The sequence below is a fragment of the Bos mutus genome, chromosome 7 (assembly GCF_027580195.1).
Source record: "Bos mutus isolate GX-2022 chromosome 7, NWIPB_WYAK_1.1, whole genome shotgun sequence".
In the NCBI taxonomy this organism is placed as follows: Eukaryota; Metazoa; Chordata; class Mammalia; order Artiodactyla; family Bovidae; genus Bos; species Bos mutus.
The window spans coordinates 97,561,449-97,579,799 of NC_091623.1; the positions used below are offsets into that span (position 1 = coordinate 97,561,449).

Here is an 18,351-nt window from a genome sequence, read left to right on the forward strand (position 1 = left end):
ATACCACTTTGATTTTCCTCCCCTGATTTGGCCCTATCTGTGAGTTTACTCTCAGTTTAGTTTGACAGAAGAGAAGACACGAAGCTGACATGATCTGGGCTGTGCTTCTAGGCAATGCTATAGGATGAGTGACGGTGTCTCTTTAAATTCATATGCTGAGGGACTTCCCTGGTGGTCCACTGGCTAAGACCCTGCACTCCTGATACCGGGGGCCCAGGTGCAATCCCTGGTCAGGGAACTGGATCCCACATTCCAAAACTAAGAGCCCACATGCTGCAGTGAAGATCTCTCATGCCACAACTAAGATCAGGCGCAGCACTGGCCCCGCCCAAAAAGAAATTCTTACACTGAAATGTAACGCCCAGTGTGATGGTATCTGAAGAGGGGTTGGGGAGGTGATTACATCATGAGGGTGGAGTTCTCATGAATGTGATTAGTGCCCTTATGAGAAAGAGACTCCAAGGTACCCGCACATCCTTCTGCTGTGCAAGGACCCAGCAAGAAGATGGCCATCTGTGGACCAAGAAGCAGGTCTGCACCCCACACTGAATCTGTTGGTGCCTTATCCTGGACTTCTTAGCATCCAGAACCAAATGACAGATGTCTTTGTTTAAGCCACCCAACCTGTGGTATTCAATTACAGCTGCTTGAATGGACTAAGACAGGAGACTTCATCCTAGGTTCCACACTGCCTTGCCCATCCTAAGGACCTAAAACAGGTGCTGTCCAGGGTGTGTGTGGAGGGAATCCCTTTTGTCCATCTTGGAGCTGAGGCACCCAGCAGGCTCTCTGGTTAGCCACCAAACTTCTTCCAATTAAAGAAGTAAAACTGCAACGTTGAGGAGAATCTGGAAAATAGGAAAACTGCCTGCATTTCAGTGCCCTGACATCATCCCTTTCATGAACACCCCCTTGTCCTTATCTTCACACTGCTGAATTCAGGATGGGTTTGTAACCCTGCATCCTGCTTTAACATTTATCATAAGCATTTCCCCGCATGCTCCATCTTTAACTGTGTCCAAAGGTCGTTGGCAAGTCACATCTCTATGGCCCTTCATGGAACCCCTTTCTCAATTCCCACTCCCATTTGAGGATTCCAGTTGCTAGTTTTCTTAAAATAACTTATTTAAATTGAAGTAGAGTTGATTTACAATATTGTGTTAGTTTCAGGTGTAGAGCAAAGTGATTTAGTTATATATATATATTTCATATTCTTTTCTGTTATAGATTATTACAGGATATGAAATACAGTTCCCTGTGCTATACCTTAGGTTCTTGCTTTATTTTTTTTTAATCTACTTTATATTCAATGGTGTGTATCTGGCAATCCCATACACCTAAGCTTTTGCTTTTCTTATATGCTGTTAAAACAAACTCTGCTTACTCAGGATGCTTATGCATGATTTTTGAGTAGGAAACAGACTTCTTAGCACCTCATCACCTTTAAAATCAGTTCCTGCCTGCATGCATGCTAAGTCGCTTCAGTCGTGTCCAACTCTTTGAGACCCATGGACTGTAGCCCACACCAGGCTGCTCTGTCCATGGGATTCTCCAGGCCAGAATACTGGAGTGGGTTGCCATGCCCTCCTCCAGGAAAATCAATTCAAGTCCCCTTTATTCAGAGAGAAATTATGCTTCCACACCACATGAAAGTACCCAGACATCATCACCATAAAACACCTGGGGAGGTGTGGCAGCTTCACGTACAGGTTTTATTGCCCCTGTCCTCTGGGCCCCACCTCATTCAATAAGAGCCACAGGCACTGTGTGCTCATGACGGTTGGGGCTGCACCAAGTGCCCCAGCTCCCTGCCCACTTTCCACCCTCACCACCTTTAGGATCGGCGTTGGCAACCTGCTCAGGCTGCCTGTGGCAAACAAGCCCGGGACCCACCCCTGGATCTGTCAGCCCCAGGGACTGTGCTCTGGATTATTTTCAGAGGGCCAACTTGTGTACCCTCTCCCCCAAATTCTTACATTGAAGTCCTAATCCTCAGTGCTTCAGAATACAACCATATTTGGAGGTAGGATCTTTAAAGCTGTAATTAAATTTAAAAAATGAGGTCACATGTATGCCTGTGGCAGATTCATTTTGATATTTGGCAAAACTAATACAATTATGTAAAGTTTAAAAATAAAATAAAATTAAAAAAAAAAATTTAAAAAAAAATAAAAAAAAAAAAATGAGGTCATGAGGGTTGACCCTAATCCAGTATGACTAGTGTCCTTATAAGAAGGACAGTTTGGGACCCAGACACATGCAGAGAGAAGATGACATGAAGACACAGGGAAAGAATGGTCAGTAACAAGCCAAGGGGAGAGCCCTGGAAGAGATCCTTTCTCCATGTTCAGAGGAAGCCAATCCTGGTGATGTCTTGGTCCAGGACTTCTAGCCTCCAGAACAGGGAGACAATTACATTTTGTTTTTTAAGTCGCCCAGCCCATGGTACTTTGTTATAACAACTCTTATAACTGAAAACCCCTTCTTTCAACTGCCTTTTCCCACCAGCCTGCCTTTCCACCACAGTTGCTCAGTGAAGCCTCACTTATAGCTGGGCATTATGCTAAGTATTAGTAATGCAGTGGTTGGTCAAAGAAATAAAGTTCCTGCCTTTATGGGGGCTTCCCAGGTGGTGCTAGCGGTAAAGAACCTGCCTGCCAATGCAAGAGATGTAATGAGATGCGAGTTTGGTCCCTTGGTCGGGAAGATCCCTTGGAGGAGGGTGTGGCAACCCACTCCAGTATTCTTGCTTGGAGGATCCTGTGGACAGAGGAGCCTGTGGGCTACAGTCCATGGGGTTGCACGGAGTCGGACAGGACTGAAGTGACATAGCACGCACACATCCCTTTATGAAGTCTACATTCTAGTCAGGGAGACAGAGGAAGAAAAATGTCTATAGCTGAGAACAAAGAAATATGTAAGGAAATAAAGTAGGGTGATGTAGTAGAAATAGAGTGAAGATGGGGACACAGAGAAGTCATCTTTGAGAGGTATTTCCCCAGAGACCTAAAAAATGAAAGTAGTCCAGACAAGGGCGGGCATGGTGGGAGGGCATTTCAGGCAGGGGAGAGGCTGTGCAGAGGGCCTGAGGCAGGAAAGGGCTGGCTGTGCTGAAGGTGCAGAAAGCAGGCCACTGTGGTCAGACTACAAGGGACTGAGGATGGAAAGGTGGGCAGGGACCAGATTCCCGTGGGGCTTGGAAGGGAGATTAAATTTAATGTCTCTCTCCTTTCCATGGTTGTCATTCACCACATCCCGCCAGTTTTTTCACTCAACTCCTAATTGTTGTTGTTTAGTTGCTAAGTGTCTGACTCTTTGCAACCCCATGGACTGTAGCCTGCCAGGCTTCTCTGTCCATGGGATTCTCTAAGCAATACTGGAGTGGGTTGACATTTCCTCCTTCAGGAGATCCTCCTGACTCAGGAATCTAACCTATGTCTCCTACATTAGAAGGTGAACTCTTTACCACTGAGCCACCAGGGAAGCCCCAACTCCCAATACTCACACATTAACAGGGAAAAGCAAAATTCAGCTCAGCCACTGCTGCTGCCATCAGCACCCTATTGTTTCAGGCATTAGAATCTCAAACTGCAAACACAACCCTTGTCACTACTGCCAGGAGCGATGGAAAAAAAAATTGAGAGATGAGGAAGAGAATCATCCTTTCCAACCCCTGCTGAGTATGCAGAGTGAGGGACATATGGAAATTAATATATGCAGCTCTGATAGCACGAATCTCCTCGGCATTTTGATTAAACACCGACGGTTATTAAATACCCTCCTTCTCAGAGCTCATCTCCGAAAGCCAATGTTGCTTTTCATTTTGAACTCTGATGAACTGTCTCAATTCCGTTTGCACACCCGGGCTGAACCATGGTCTGCGGAAGGCTGGTGTTGGAGGAGGATGGAGAAAATCAATATGAAATGTCAGGCGCGAGGTCAGATTGAACTTGTTTTCCCAGCTGGCGGGAGCTGGGGCCGCCACTGCAGCAGCCAAACAAAGGGAGATGCTCACCGAGGAAGGTCGGCACTTTGGACTGAGTCAAGAAAATGAATTTCGTTCGCTCCTTAATTAGATTAGGAGGCTGGCGGCTGGCAATTCCAAGTGCTGTTGGTGTCGGGATGGGGCGCGGGGAGGCAAGGACGTGGCAGGGGTCTGCAAATGGCCGGCTGGTTCCTGGCCTCCCTAGGGACTGTCCACTGGGTTCTGCTTCTCCAGGGCTGCGTGCAACCCAGACTGTAGGGAGGAGCAGCCTCCAGGGACACCTGGATGTGTGGGCTCAAGGATTCTCCCCAATATCTTCCTCAAGGAGCTTCTCTGTCTTTAGGCAGAAGCTCAGAGGTCACTGCCTTGGGTTATAAGATCCTTGTATAATCCCCACCCAGCACCACAAGCCTCTGTTTTCATACCACTTATTGCAGTCATGCTGTCATATCTATCTGGGATTCTCTGATGAATGCATCTTCCCTCCTCAGACAGTGTGATGGTTCATCTTATGCAATGGGGTGGCCAGATATTTGGTCAGACATAATCCTGCAGTTTTTGGAGGGTTGTTTTTGAGTGAATTTAACATTTAAATTAATAGTCTGGGTAAAGCAGATTGTCCTTCCTAATGGGTGTGGGCCTTATTCCATCAGCTGAAGATCTGAATAGAAAAAAAAGCTGACCCTCCCTCCAGTAAGAGAAAATTCTGCTGCCTGACTCCTTCCAGCATGGACATCAATTTTTCCCTGCCTTTGCTGTTGAACTGGAACATTGGCTCTTCTTGGACCACAAGCCTGCCGGCCTTTGCGTTAAAAGTACTTCATCAGCTCTCCTGGGTCTCCTGCAGGCACACTGCAGGTCTTGGGACCTGTTGGTCTCCCTAACTGCATGACCCAAATACTTCTAACAATTATTTCATATTTATATACACACATGTAATACATGCATATACACATATATGCATGTGTATGTATGTGTATATATATTATACATATATACGTATAAAAGATATATGTTTCCTACTGGCTCCGTTTCTCTGCAGACCCTCACCAATACTGACCTTGAGCTCCAAGAAGGAAGAAAGCAGACCCGGCTTTGCTCATCACTGTGTCCCAGAGTCAGGTACAGTACCTCACATATAGTTTGTGGTCAACAAATACTAGTTAAATAAATGAATAACGGGGCTTACATATCTGGAAGGAGGGTTGGAGTTTTGACCTCCCTATAGCCGCCAGCCTCAAATCAGGGACACTCAGAAGGAGTACCTGGAGAAGGACATGGCAACCCACTCCAGTATTCTTGCCTGGAGAATCCCATGGACAGAAGAGCCTGGTGGGCTGCAGTCCGTGGTGTCACAAAGAGTCGGACACAGCTGAAGTGACTTAGCATGCACGCACAGGAGGAGTAACTGTGGTTACTCCTGACATTTGCTGCTGCTGACATTTGCTGACTTCCATGTGCCTGACTCAGGGCTTGGCTCTTCGACACACAATGACAGTTACTCCTCATGAATAACCAGCCCTGTGAGACAATCTTTATTATCTCTATGTTCAAAGGAGGAGCTTGAGATTCAGAGGGATTCAATAACTTGATTTGGGGGGTCACGCAGGTGCTGAGTGTCAGAGCTGAGTTCTGATTCTGACGCTTCTGCTCTAAGCCATTCTAATTCTGGAACTTTCTAAGGCCTTATCCTTTTTCCGTCTTGAGTTCACAGTTCATTGAGCCTTCTAGGCATCTTCCTCCTCACTATCCAGCCCTTGTGTGCATATGTCTGACTCCAGAGCCCAGGCTGGTGTCTGCCACACTGGGCTGTGAGCACACCTGGTTTCTCGTGCCGTCTCTGCCACCCACTTTGGGTCGGTGGCCCTTCAAGCCCAGTTAGACGACTCATGTCACCTCCCACACAGTTGGGACCATGTCCCAGACTGGTCCTCACCCCCTCACTCTCTTTCCATATGGCTTCTTATGAGTCCTCAAGCCACATGTCATTTATTTCAACCCTCAGGCGTAAATTTATTTATGGACTCAATATTTACTGAGCACCTGTTTGTATGTCAGTCCTTTGTGATACAATGTGAGCAAAATATTGGGATAGCTAAAAAGTTCACTTGGGGTTTTCTGTAACATCTTATGAAAAAGTCTGAATGAATTATTTGGTCAACCCAATAGATTCAGTTCATGTCTTCCTCTAGAGGGGAAGGATATTGAATAAGTAATATCCATGTGTGATGAATGCTAATCTCTAATGTTGCTTTACATCCCCACAGTTGTTTTAAAAGAAAATGTTTATTTTTCCCTTTTCTTTCTCTTCTAGTTCCATAGCTACCATCCTTATCTGTGTTATGAATTTCCACTGTATTGAGACAAAAGCACAACCTTCTAATTCTCCTGTTTCTTCCCACCACCACTGTGTTAATCTTCCATAAAATATAAATTCTATGACTCTGTTCTCCAACCAACTGATCTCCAATTGCTCTTCACATACTAGGAACTGTGCTTCTCAAACTGGGGCACACATATGTATCCTTGGAGGTCAGGGAGGAGGAGGAAGAGGATATGGGGGTGCACGAAGTAGTATAGGAAGCCATAGATAAATGTTGCATCTTTTGGAAATGATAATTTTGTTTGAAATTTGGGGATGGGTAGAAATGTAAATATTAAATTAAGTGGAAAGTAGTCATTTTATGGGAATAAAATGTAAAACCCATGTGAAATTTTAAGATGGAAAAATAAGACTTCAAAGAAAACCGTCTGTGGTCAGCATGTCCCCTCAGGTGCTGGGCCTCTGCCAGGTGTGTGGCGTTTTGCTTTTGCTGAGAGGCCAGGCCATCCGGAGCACATCAGAGAGGCTGAATTGCTTTTCACTGCCCTTCCTTCACAGCAGCAAGGTTCATGGCATGGCTCTGAGAGTACCTGGTGCAGAAGTTTAAGAAGGACTAGCTATCAGAGGAGCCAGACTCTGGGTATAGAGCAGGTACTCAGTGAATGAATGAATGAATGAATGAAGGCATAAACTTTTGACTCTGATATTCAACCACTGACTTGATATAAACCTTCATACCTATTTGACCTCATTTTCTCCATATTCCTCTTTAACCCAGCCCAACACTTCTTGCTAAGACTCTTTAAAGGTGCTACATCACTTCCTAACTTCAGGTTTTTGCCCTGAAAGCCATGCCCTTGTGTGCATGGCCAAAAACACCCTTCTCTCTATTTCTTACCTAACCAAATCCTACTTGTGCTTCAACATGACTCCTCAACCTCTGCCTCCCCACTTTGAGGTCTCCTTCCAGTGTCCCATGCCCCTACGAATGTCCACACCCCTACTTGTCTCCACCACTCATTTGGGTGTCCCGGGTACATCTTTCCCCATCAGCCAAACTTGACGTTGCTTGAGTGTTGGGAGATGTCTTACCTTTCCATTGTACCCTTCAGAATGCTTTTAAGTAATGGACAGATCACAGATACAAGAAGATCATGTTGAAGACCTGCCAATAAATTTTAGTCTAGATCTGCGGTTCTCAGCTAGAAGCAATTTTCACCCCAGGATATTTCACAATGTCTGGAGTCATTTTTAGTTGTCACAACTGGCCTTTGCTGCTTGTATCTAGTGTGAAAAGACCAGGTATGCTAAAAAGCATTCTACAATGCACAGGACAGCTGCCTCCACCAAAGAAAGAATCCTGTGCCCTTAATTTAACAATGCATTGTTAAGAAATCCTTGTGTTCCTTACAGGATATTCCTAACCTCTTTCCTTGTGTCCCTTTGTTCTCCCAGACAGAACCCAACATCCATCCTTCTTCTTCAGTTTAAGCAACTTCTCCAAAAAAATAATTGTAGTCAGATTAGTCCTCTGGTGACTTTAGTGGCAGTTCATTGAGTTTGAAACAAAATTTAAGTCCATTATCATGGCCATTATGATCAGGCTCTTGCATTCCTCTTGAACTTCACCTGTTCCTTGTCCAAGTCATTCTTTATGTACCAGCCATATCAGTCTCCCTTACTGGCTCAAAGATCAATATCAGCACAGACACTAACAAACATTGATAAAGCTTCTATCACGAGCCAGGTACTATTTTAGGTGCTGGGGAAACAACAGTGACCAAAACAGAACAAGTCCATGTCCTCAGGGAGCCAGTACTACAGATCAGTAGTCTTCAAGAGAACCTTCTGCAATGAAGGGAGTGTCTTAGGTCAGTCTTAAGTCAGCACCGTCCAATAGAGTAGCTACACACAACTATTGAGTACTGGACGTGTGGAGCATCTGAATCAAAATCTTCCAGAAGCATAAAATACACTTAGTATGACACATCTCGTTAACAATTCTTAATGATTATCTCTTCTAAGCCCTGCAACAAACCCATGAAGTGGATGATATTATCTTACCCATTTTTCATATGAGAAAACAGGCTCGGAAAGGTAAGGGAAAGTTGGACAAAGTCAGATGGCTAATAAGAGATTAGCCTGGCTCTGACCTGGGTCTGTATGACTCCAGGATCCACACAATCTACATCCCACCACACTAGTCAGACCAGCTGCCCTGGGCAATATTCCTCACAGCAAAGGAGTACATGGACATGATCAAAATGATCTAGATAGTCACCCCACTCCCAGGCACATCTCATACAGATGATCATCACTTCGCTCACGTCACTAGGAATTAAAATGAAAAAACTGGGGCTGTGGGGGAAAGAGGGCTTCCTTCCCCATTCTTCACGGCAAGCTGCAGTGGCAGAGTGGCCCCGGAAGACGGTGCTGGCCAGACACACAGATCCTGTGGCTCCTGAGGATCTTGGAAGCTGCACGTTGTTTAGCCTGACCCTGGGTACAGATGACGGCTGCCCTCCAGGCACCTTTACTCCAGGAAGCGTTTTGTTTTCTAGAAAACCTCTCCACTAGCCCCAGGTCCGTCCTGTCCACTACACCTGGCTCTTGCTTCACTTGCTTACATCGGTCTTAGCCTTTGGCCGCCAACCACTCAGCCTCCATGAGTTTGGAGCTGCTCTGCACCATCAACACCATGAAAACTCCAGCGTGACCCCTAGGCCTGTGGGGGCTCGACCCCACCCGCCTCTCTGAAGCCCTCCTGAGTGCCCAGTAGAACCACTACGCCTTCTAGGGTGCTGCTTCTCAAAGCCTCACCCTCTCCATGAAGCTAATAATCCCTGCCCCTCAGCTGCTACTTTTTTTTTTAAATTGAGATATAATTGACATATAACAGTATATTAGTTTCATGCAACTTAATGACTTGATATATGTATGCTGTTGCTGCTAAGTCACTTCAGTTGTGTCTGACTCTGTGTGACCCCATAGATGGCAGCCCACCACGATTCCCCGTCCCTGGGATTCTCCAGGCAAGAACACTGGAGTGGGTTGCCATTTCCTTCTCCAATGGATGAAAGAGAAAAGTGAAAGGGAAGTCGCTCAGTTGTGTCCGACTCTTCGAGACCCCATGGACTGCAGCCTACCAGACTCCTCCGTCCATGGGATTTGCCAGGCAAGAGCAGTGCAAATATTTACATTCAGCTAGCATCCATCACCATGCAGAGTTGCAATTTCTTTACAATGAGAACTCTTAAGCTCTACTCTCAACAACTTCCAAATACACACTAAAGCATGAACTTAGTCACCGTCCCCAGGTGCGATTCTCAATTCCTGTGTATTCGCAGGCTCCCCCACTGTCCAGCAAGACCAGCTCATTCTACTGCCAAGATCCGTCCAGAACCCACCCATTCCTCTCCACTTCTACACCCTGCCCTTGTCCAGGCCACCCAAGTCTCCTGCCTGATATCACAACCCTCTCCTAACTGGTCTTCTCAACCCTGCTTCTCGTCCTCAGGTTCATTTTCCCCAGAGCCGCAAGAGGGATCTTAAAACATAATTCAGACCATATCACCATGTGACGATGACAGGACTCATGTCTGATTCACCTCTGTATTCCATGGCCCAAAGCCAGTGTTGGTGGGACTCGACATGAGGTTTTCTCTTTACTCAAACACCAGACTTGGAGCTGACTCCCGAGTCAGGACAACACATGTGTAGTTTTCTTACTCCTGGTGTGTCTGAGGTGGGGAAGGACAGCAACCCCCCCAGGCCCTCCCGCTTCTCCTTCTGCATGTCAGGGGCCAGTGGCGCACCCACTCCATCAGCCCCGGGGCGGCTGGCTACTCACACTTGGTGTGCCGGTCACACAGCGCCGACGCCCGCATGTCACACAGCCGGATTGTCCCTTTGCTGCTGCTGTACACGAAGGTGTTGCAGTGGTGGGGGTGGAACTCAGCCGCCGTGATCACCTCTGTGAGCTCCTCCATGTTGGCTGGCTTGATGTCCACGATATCTGGCACAGACGAGTCAAGGAAGGGACCACGGGGAGGGGTGCCTCAGCGGGGACTAAGAATCGTCGCTTTATCTAGAGGAACAGGTCAGCACTGAGCACACACGGAGGATCCTCATCAGGACTCTGGCAGACAGGCAGCTATCACTGGACCCACGCAGATGAGGCCAGGGATGTTCAGCGGCCAAAGGCAGAACTAGACCTCAGGTCTCCCAAGGCCCTAATCAGGGTTCCATCCCCTGTAACATGTAGATGCTCCATCCACATTAAAGTTACCTGCTCACGCAGTCAGGCTAAACTGTGCCAGGCTGCAAGGGCTTTCATTTCTCATTTTACAACAGTGGTTAAGAAACCAGTCCCATCACAACTAAATAATTGATATATTTGAAATTTTAACCAAACTCCTGGGCTGATGCATTGTATCTAGGACAGACTGTGAATCTTTTCCCACAAAACCCCTCGGATCTTTAGAGAGGGTGTGGAGAGAAGGGAACCTTCCTGCACTGTTGGGTGGGAATGTAAATTGAGATAGGCACTATGGAGGTTCCTTAAAAAACTCAATCAGAACTACCGTATGACCCAGCAATCCCACTACTGGGCGTATACCCTGAGAAAATCATAATTTAAAAGGACATGTATACCCCAACATTCACTGCAGCACTATTTACAATAGCCAGGACATGGAAGCAACCTAAATGTTTGATGACAGATGAGTGGATAAAGAAGATTTGGTATACATGTACAGTGGAATAGTATTCAGTCATAAAAGGGAAAGAAATTAGATCATTTGTAGAGATGTGGATGAACTTAGAGCTGTCATACAGAGTTAAGTAAGTCACAAAAAGAAAAAGAAACACCATATACTAATGTATATATGTGGAATCTAGAAGAATAGTACTGATGAGCCTAGTAGCAGGTCAGGAATAGAGACACAAATGTACAGAATGGACTTGTGGACGCAGGGAGGGCATGGGAGGGTGGGACAAACTGGGAGAGAAGCACTGACATATATACACCCCATGTGTAAAACAGACAGCTAGTGGGAAGCTGCCTTATAACACAGGGAGCTCAGCTTGGAGCTCTGTGATGACCTGGCTGGGGTGGGATATATGTATACTTATAGCTGATTTACTTCATTGGACAGCAGAGACTAACACAAAATTGTAAAATAATTTTACTGCAATAAAATAAAAAAAATAATGTCAATGAAATTATAATAACAACAGCTGCTACCATTTATTGAGCACTGACTAAAGGTCAATTGCTGTGCAAAGCACATCGTGTGCTTTCTTTCATTTAATCCTTATAACAGCTCTCTAATCAACACTTTACTTATCCCTGTTTTTTAAAGGGCAGAAACAGAGTCTCAGAGTATGTAAGTAACGTGCCCCAAGTCACATGGCTAAAGAGTGGCAGTGGTAGGATTTTATCCCAGGTGCAAGATTTGCACTTTTTAGTAATTATGCAAAATTTCTCTTACTGAAGATATACAGGATCTCAAATCTCCATAAACTGTGATTTGCTTTAGAGCTTGTGTAGGAGTTCAAATATTAAAAAGAAGCCATCCAATTGTACAGCAGGATAGTTTTGGCCTCCCTTGTAATATACCCTTAGTTTTATCATAGTTTCCCTTTTTTTGTCCTGAGTATTTTCCTTTTTGATGAAGAATCATCATACCTCTATTTTTAAGGAACATATCCTTGTGTATTGAAATGAAACATTTGGCCTTTCATCTATCAATGTGATGGTGACCTAATAGAAACAAACACCTTTAGTGGGAGTGAGTTTGTGCTGATCCATTCACATCCCTACTGAGAGTGTGGAGGACCTGGGTACAGGTTGGGAGGTGCCTGAGGGCTTGCTGTCTGAGAACCTGCATAGGAAGAGGTCTCTTGATGTGGATGCTATGAACCAAAATGATTCTCACTGTTGAACCACATTTGTGATTTCACCCCACCTGTTTACCGGGTAGCATTTTTCAACTTAACATTTGTTTCTATGGGTGAACTTAAATCGACTTACTTTTTTCTTTACTCAGCCTCGTAATCAGGAATCCAATATTCATGAAATCATCAGTTTAATAAGCTAGTTACATTTTAAATAACACACCTGAAATAAACGCATTTAATAATTAAAATGAACACATTTATGGGTGTGCCAGGAACTGACGAATCACATTTTGGAAAACACTGCATTGAATCAACAAGCAATAACTTCAGACAGACAGTTCTGTTTGACTGGGATGGATAAAAGTCTATGTTTTTTTGTAAGGTTGGTGGCCTAATCTCCTCCTTAGAGTTTAAAAGAGTAATGAGTAAATGCACTGATATTTTTAGTCATATTAGCACTAACAAAGTAGTCGTCTATTAGCAAACATCACACATGCTCTGGCATGTAGTTTGATGCAATAATGGCTGTGTATCTGGTTGTGCCTCTTTCTCCTTCAATTATCTCTTATAAATCCTGTTGGGTTCTTTCTAAAATTAGCTTGAAATTGAACTAACATTACATTTTGCTACAATTTCCCTCAGCAACCCAGATACAGATATTACTTATGTCTCTGGAGAATGTAGGTCCCCTGGACTCATAAAATACTACCTTCTCAACTGCTCCCAGTGTTATAAATATTATCACAGTTAGCATTACGTGCTGGGGAACAGGAGCCTGTTTCCCCCCAGAAGAAGGCCCCAAGCTGCAGCTCTGGGGTTCTCCCCAGCCCCCTGACCCATGCATGCCCTTGGCTTTGTGGCCACAATACAGGGTGGGGTGAGCAGAGGTTAGTGTTCAGCTGTTGTCAGATTTCATTTCCCTCCAGAAAGAGCCTCCATACTCCACTGTGCCAGTGAGCATGTTTTTCTTTTCCCAAAATAGGGCAAGAAAATCTGGTGTTAGCTTTCTCAACCTCTACCAGTACAGCTCTAAAAACAAGCTAACTGGAAAGGATCTTGGCTGTGTGGGAGGGGGAGGTGCTACATCTATGGTTACTTTTTTTCTCACCTAAAAATAAAGCTCACAAGTTAGAACGTGTGAAAACGAAGTGCTTAAACATATATATGAAACCAGGAGCATCCTCCACCTTCAAGAACACCATGAGAACTGAATTTGCTTAGGCTGCCGCCTCTGGACCCTTCCTCTCTCCTTCCCCGCCATCCATCCTGGACCTCCAAGCCTGCCCACCGTCCCTCACACCCAGGCATCTTCCTGGTGACTAAATAGAGTGCTTCTCTGGGTCTGAATTTCTGGGGTTCAGGAGAAAAGCCATGACTCCAATCCTCTTTTTAGTAATTGTGATGATAAGGACAACAAGAAAGATAATACGAAAATAAAAAGCAGTTGCCAATGTTCATCAAGTGCCACGCACTGTCTCATTTGATCTTCACCTCATCCTTATGATGCTAATATTATTAATAGACCCGTTTTCAAGCAGAGGAAACAGTGGCTGAGGTACATTACTTAATGTTATATGATGGTAGCGGGTGGAGCTGGGATCTGAACCCAGGTTTGTTTGACTCTAGAGCCTGGTTCCTGACCACATGCCATCCTCCTGCACTGATGAATGGCCCCCACAGAGCCGGCCTTTCCCAGCAATGTAATTCTGGCTCTTTTGAAACTCCCCTGTCTTATCTGAGAGGGATTCTGCTTGCAACTGGTGCTCGTTCAATTCACCCACCACTCTGGGTGCTATATTTTTCAGAACCAGAATTCGGACCCAGCATCTGACCTAGGATTTTTGTGTTCTCTGATGTGATTTTTTTTTTTAAGGAAATGTAAGTTGAGACAGAAACACGGTAAAGGATTTCTTGAATTATTAACTGATGGAGGATTTTCTGAGTTCTAAAAACATTTAGGAGGAGTCTAGTTTCCAAAAATTCAATGGTGTGTGGGGATGACAAGACAGCATATTTTACATGCATTCTCTGTAAACTCAGTCTTTTTCCTTACACAGCTCTCAAGGGAAACACACACCTCCAGCATGTGCGGTTGTGCCCTTCATGCTGGGAGGGAAGGAGAACGGAAGGGAGTAACGCCTGGCTCCCTGTATTATCTTGGAAATGGAATGATGCATGTTGACAGTCAATTTTCTCTTCCTCATCTTTTAGAGCTCTGTATCCAAATTATTTCCCTGTTGTCCCAAAGAACTAAACAGCAAAGGCAAAACAGAGCAATGGATTCAAGGCTAATATACAAGGCAGACAGCCAACAGATTGCTATTAAATTAACCCTGGGGCTTGACAGATCTGTTCATCCTGACCCCAACTGCTTATGGCATTCCTTATTAATGCTGAGCCCAGGCAAATTACCTCTGCTAACAAAAGGGGTTAATATGCCTCTCTGCTGGGACTGGAGGCAGTGCTGGGGACGGGAAGGGGCACAGCCAGTTTGGCAGCTGAGCTCTACGCTTGGAAGGCAGGAGGTGGGAAGGTGAGGGCACTGTTGTGCCAGGCAATGGCCTAAGGCATCATTTAAAATAATAATTGAAGACGCTAGGAGGTCACCTCTTAAGGGATCAGCTTCAAACAAATAAAAAGCCAAGGCCATAAATTACATCCGCGGTGGGGTAAGGAGATGAAGAGGGTTATGGCAGGATGCTCAAGGGGAGATGGGGACCATTCAAGAGTCATTTCCTTGATCCCAAATTTGGAAAAGTTTTCCATAAAAATGTCTATAGAAACATTATAAAGGAGAAAGACTGACAACAACCTTAATATACAGAAACAGGGAAATGATTGAGTAAATTCTGGTTGATATCATTAAATTGTTTATGCAGTGAAATGCCAGGTCTGTTAAACAACTTGCAGGAAAAATTCTATCTGTAGTGTGACCATAATGCCATTTAAAATTTATACTCTGAAACTGATGGCCTAAAAGGCAAAACTACCAAATGTCATTGATAGTTCTACTGGGGTGGGTCTATGAATTTCTTTTCAATTATCAGTTTTTTCATTTCTACATTTTCTTTTAGTGAAGTTGCACTATTTTAAGATTGAAAAAGATAAGATTTTTTTAATGCTTATTATGCATATGTATAATTTTAGCTGAGGTAAGTTAGATATAAAATATATACAGTCTGATCATAGCCATATAAAAAGAATGAGAGAAGAGAGAGAACAGAATGGAAGAAAATATAGTTATATATCACAGGGGTTATATATTTAAGGTTAGTATTATGTTATCCTTTAATAATGCTAGCTTGGGTTCATCCATTTGTTCCTTCATGTATTTCATAAATATTCACAAAGAATCTGCCAGGGATAGATTCCAGGCACAGGAGCTATAGCTGTGACCACAGCAGATCAAAAAATCCCCTGAACCATGGATCCTATTTTCTAGAAGGGAACATGGTTACTAAACAAGCTAGATAAATAAATAGAATATATAGTTTATTAGGTAGTAATAACTGTTAAATAGACAAAACAGGGAAGAGAGAAAGTACATATGTGTGAATGGGCAGTGTGTATGTGTGCACATGTGTGTGTGTGTGTGTGTGTGTGTTTGTGTATGACCCTAGATTGAACAGAATAAGACTTTCTAGATAAATTAAGAATTTAAAAAATTTTCTTTATTTTTCTGAGCCCTACTGTGGAATTAATCAGCATTAAAATTGTGATGTAAATTCCTTGTATATACACAAAATTAGGTGGTGAGATTATAGGTCATTTTATAATATCTACAATGAATCCATATTATTAAATCAAGAAAACAAACAGTGAGTAAAGTAGTTTCCTTGGCTTAGAACCATCTATGAGACAGTTGAGAAATCAGGAACCGCATCTCTGGGTAAAGCTGAAGACAATATTGTGATAAATACTGCAATTGTAACAAGTGGGGTCAAAAGATTAGAATTCATTTTGTTTCCACCTCTATTTTGCTCCAAGATATGGGAAAGTCATTTTCTCTCTCTCAGGATTTCAATTTCTTTGTCTTTGAGTGGGTATCATTCTGTTAACTCTGTTAGTCTGAGAAATTTTGATGATCAAATAAAACAGTGGAGAATAAGTTATTTATTAAATGTTTTTGCAGTGGATTGAATAATCCAAACTTTCAAAGAAAACATGTCTTTTTTTCCAAAGATAACTTTTATATGCATTAGGTTTGTGAGTTTTTGAAGATTTTCTCATATGCTTCTGTCTTTATCTCTGCTAATTTTGCTGATACTAAGATTTTTTCCCTCTCCTTTCTTTCTAAGCCAACTACTGGTAGCAGAGCCCAGCAGGAGGCTGGACTCTAGATTTACCTGGGTAAGACACCCAAGTTCAAAAGCAGTCGAGGCTTTTCAGATAGCACAAGTCTGCCAGTACTGAAAGTGGAGAATAGCCTTGAAAACTGGGCATATTAGAGCTGGATTCTGTTTTAGGGAGCAAAAGTTTATCTGAAATCTTTATTCCAAAGTCTGAATTTAATCTTTGGATAGAAAGCAGTGATTACAAGCCATCCAGATCTTGTCAGCAGAAAGGACTTGCTGCTTGATGGCAACACACTGAAAATCTCCAGAGAGGACTCCGAGGGATCTTCCTCTCTTAAGAGCTTAAAAAAAGCCAATGTGCAAATATTCATGGAGGGCTTTGCCAGTTGCTAGGCTCACTGTGAGAGGACTGACAAAGAGACACATGGTGCCCTAGGCGGTGCTTTTGGACACATGTTGAGCTGTGAAAGACATGGGATAAGATGTCCTTTACAACTGTGGGTGGGGGGTACTTGAAAGTCCCATAACCACAGCCCCTTGCCTATTCATGTGACACAGAGCTTGAAATTTCTCCATTAGAAAATACTCAATACTTCCTTCAAAGGCCAATCCACGTGTTACTTTCTGTATGAAATGTTCTAGCCCTTCTTTCATGATCCTTCCTACCCATGTATCCATAGCACCTTGACCATACCTCTAGGAATACACTTAAGATACTGTGATAGAGGGCATTTTCCTCGAATATAAGAGTGAGATAGGCCTAGATTTGGAGCTTCACTGGTGACTCAGTGGTAAAGAATCCACCTGCCAATGCAGGAGAGGCATGTTCAATCCCTGGGTTGGGAAGATGCCCTGGAGAAGAAAATGGCAACCCACTCCAGTGTTCTTGCCTGGGAAATCCCATGGACAGAGGAGCCTGGCAGGTTATACCCATAGGGTTGCAAAGAGTTGGACATGACTTAGCAACTAAACAACAAACAGGCCTAGATTTTAATCTCAAATCCTGTGGCCAGTTACTACCTAACCCTCATTTTAAATGCCTTTGAACTTGTGAATTTATCAACAAAAAAAGGAAGAAAACTATAGGAGATGATGTAATCCACCTGCTACTTCATAGAGGCAACCCCCTCCCCCACCCCAAAAAGACTGTCAGTCTCATCCTCCCTAGTATGGTTACACGTCTGTCTCCCTCGGTCCACATGCTCACTTTGGAAGCTTTGTGAAATGCTAACTTGGTGAAGCTCAACATTTCTAAAATGTTTCTGGTTGTGGTGGGGTAACAAGGTTCATTCTCTCGGGTGAATTGAGGGACAAAAGAGAGAAAGCAGCCTCTCTGTACACACGCAGGTTTTCCCAGTGTTCAGTCCAACAGTGATCTACATGCTGTTATAATGGACTCTGCAGACCTGGTTAAAGGCCCCAGTCAGTTGACTTTAATTGAATCATAAGGGAGGTTATCCTGGGTGGGCCTCAACTGGTCTGTTGGAAGGCATTTAAACCAAGGTTTAGGTCTTCCTTGAGGAAGAGATCCCAACAGATGCCGAGACCACAACTTCTCTCTTGATGGCCATATGTGAACGTGGCCTGTGGTGTTCCTGCCTCTGTGTTCCAGCTTCTTGTGGTCTTTCTGTGCCTGACTGCTGGCCTTACAGACTTTGGGTTGGTCAGGCTAATTCACTGTAATATGCCAATCTGTCTGTCTCTCGCTACACACCCACATATACCCTCTCCTACTGGTTTTGCTTCTGGTTGAATTCATCCTCCCTCTAGATGACAAGGACCATGATATCAGGGACGGATTTTTTATTCATCTTGGCATCTCCAGTGCACACCAAAAGTGCCCAGTA

General features: G+C 44.1%; 1 protein-coding gene across 4 annotated transcripts in view; it reads right to left on the reverse strand.

The window, feature by feature from the left end:
- Positions 1–18,351, reverse strand: part of PPP2R2B (protein phosphatase 2 regulatory subunit Bbeta) — a 474,274-nt gene that overhangs the window by 48,271 nt on the left and 407,652 nt on the right. For all 4 annotated transcript variants that reach the window (XM_070374891.1, XM_070374892.1, XM_070374893.1 and 1 more), the window contains one exon: positions 10,159–10,323. In XM_070374891.1, coding sequence (XP_070230992.1) covers positions 10,159–10,323 — 165 coding nt within the window. The remainder of the gene's footprint in view (positions 1–10,158; positions 10,324–18,351) is intronic.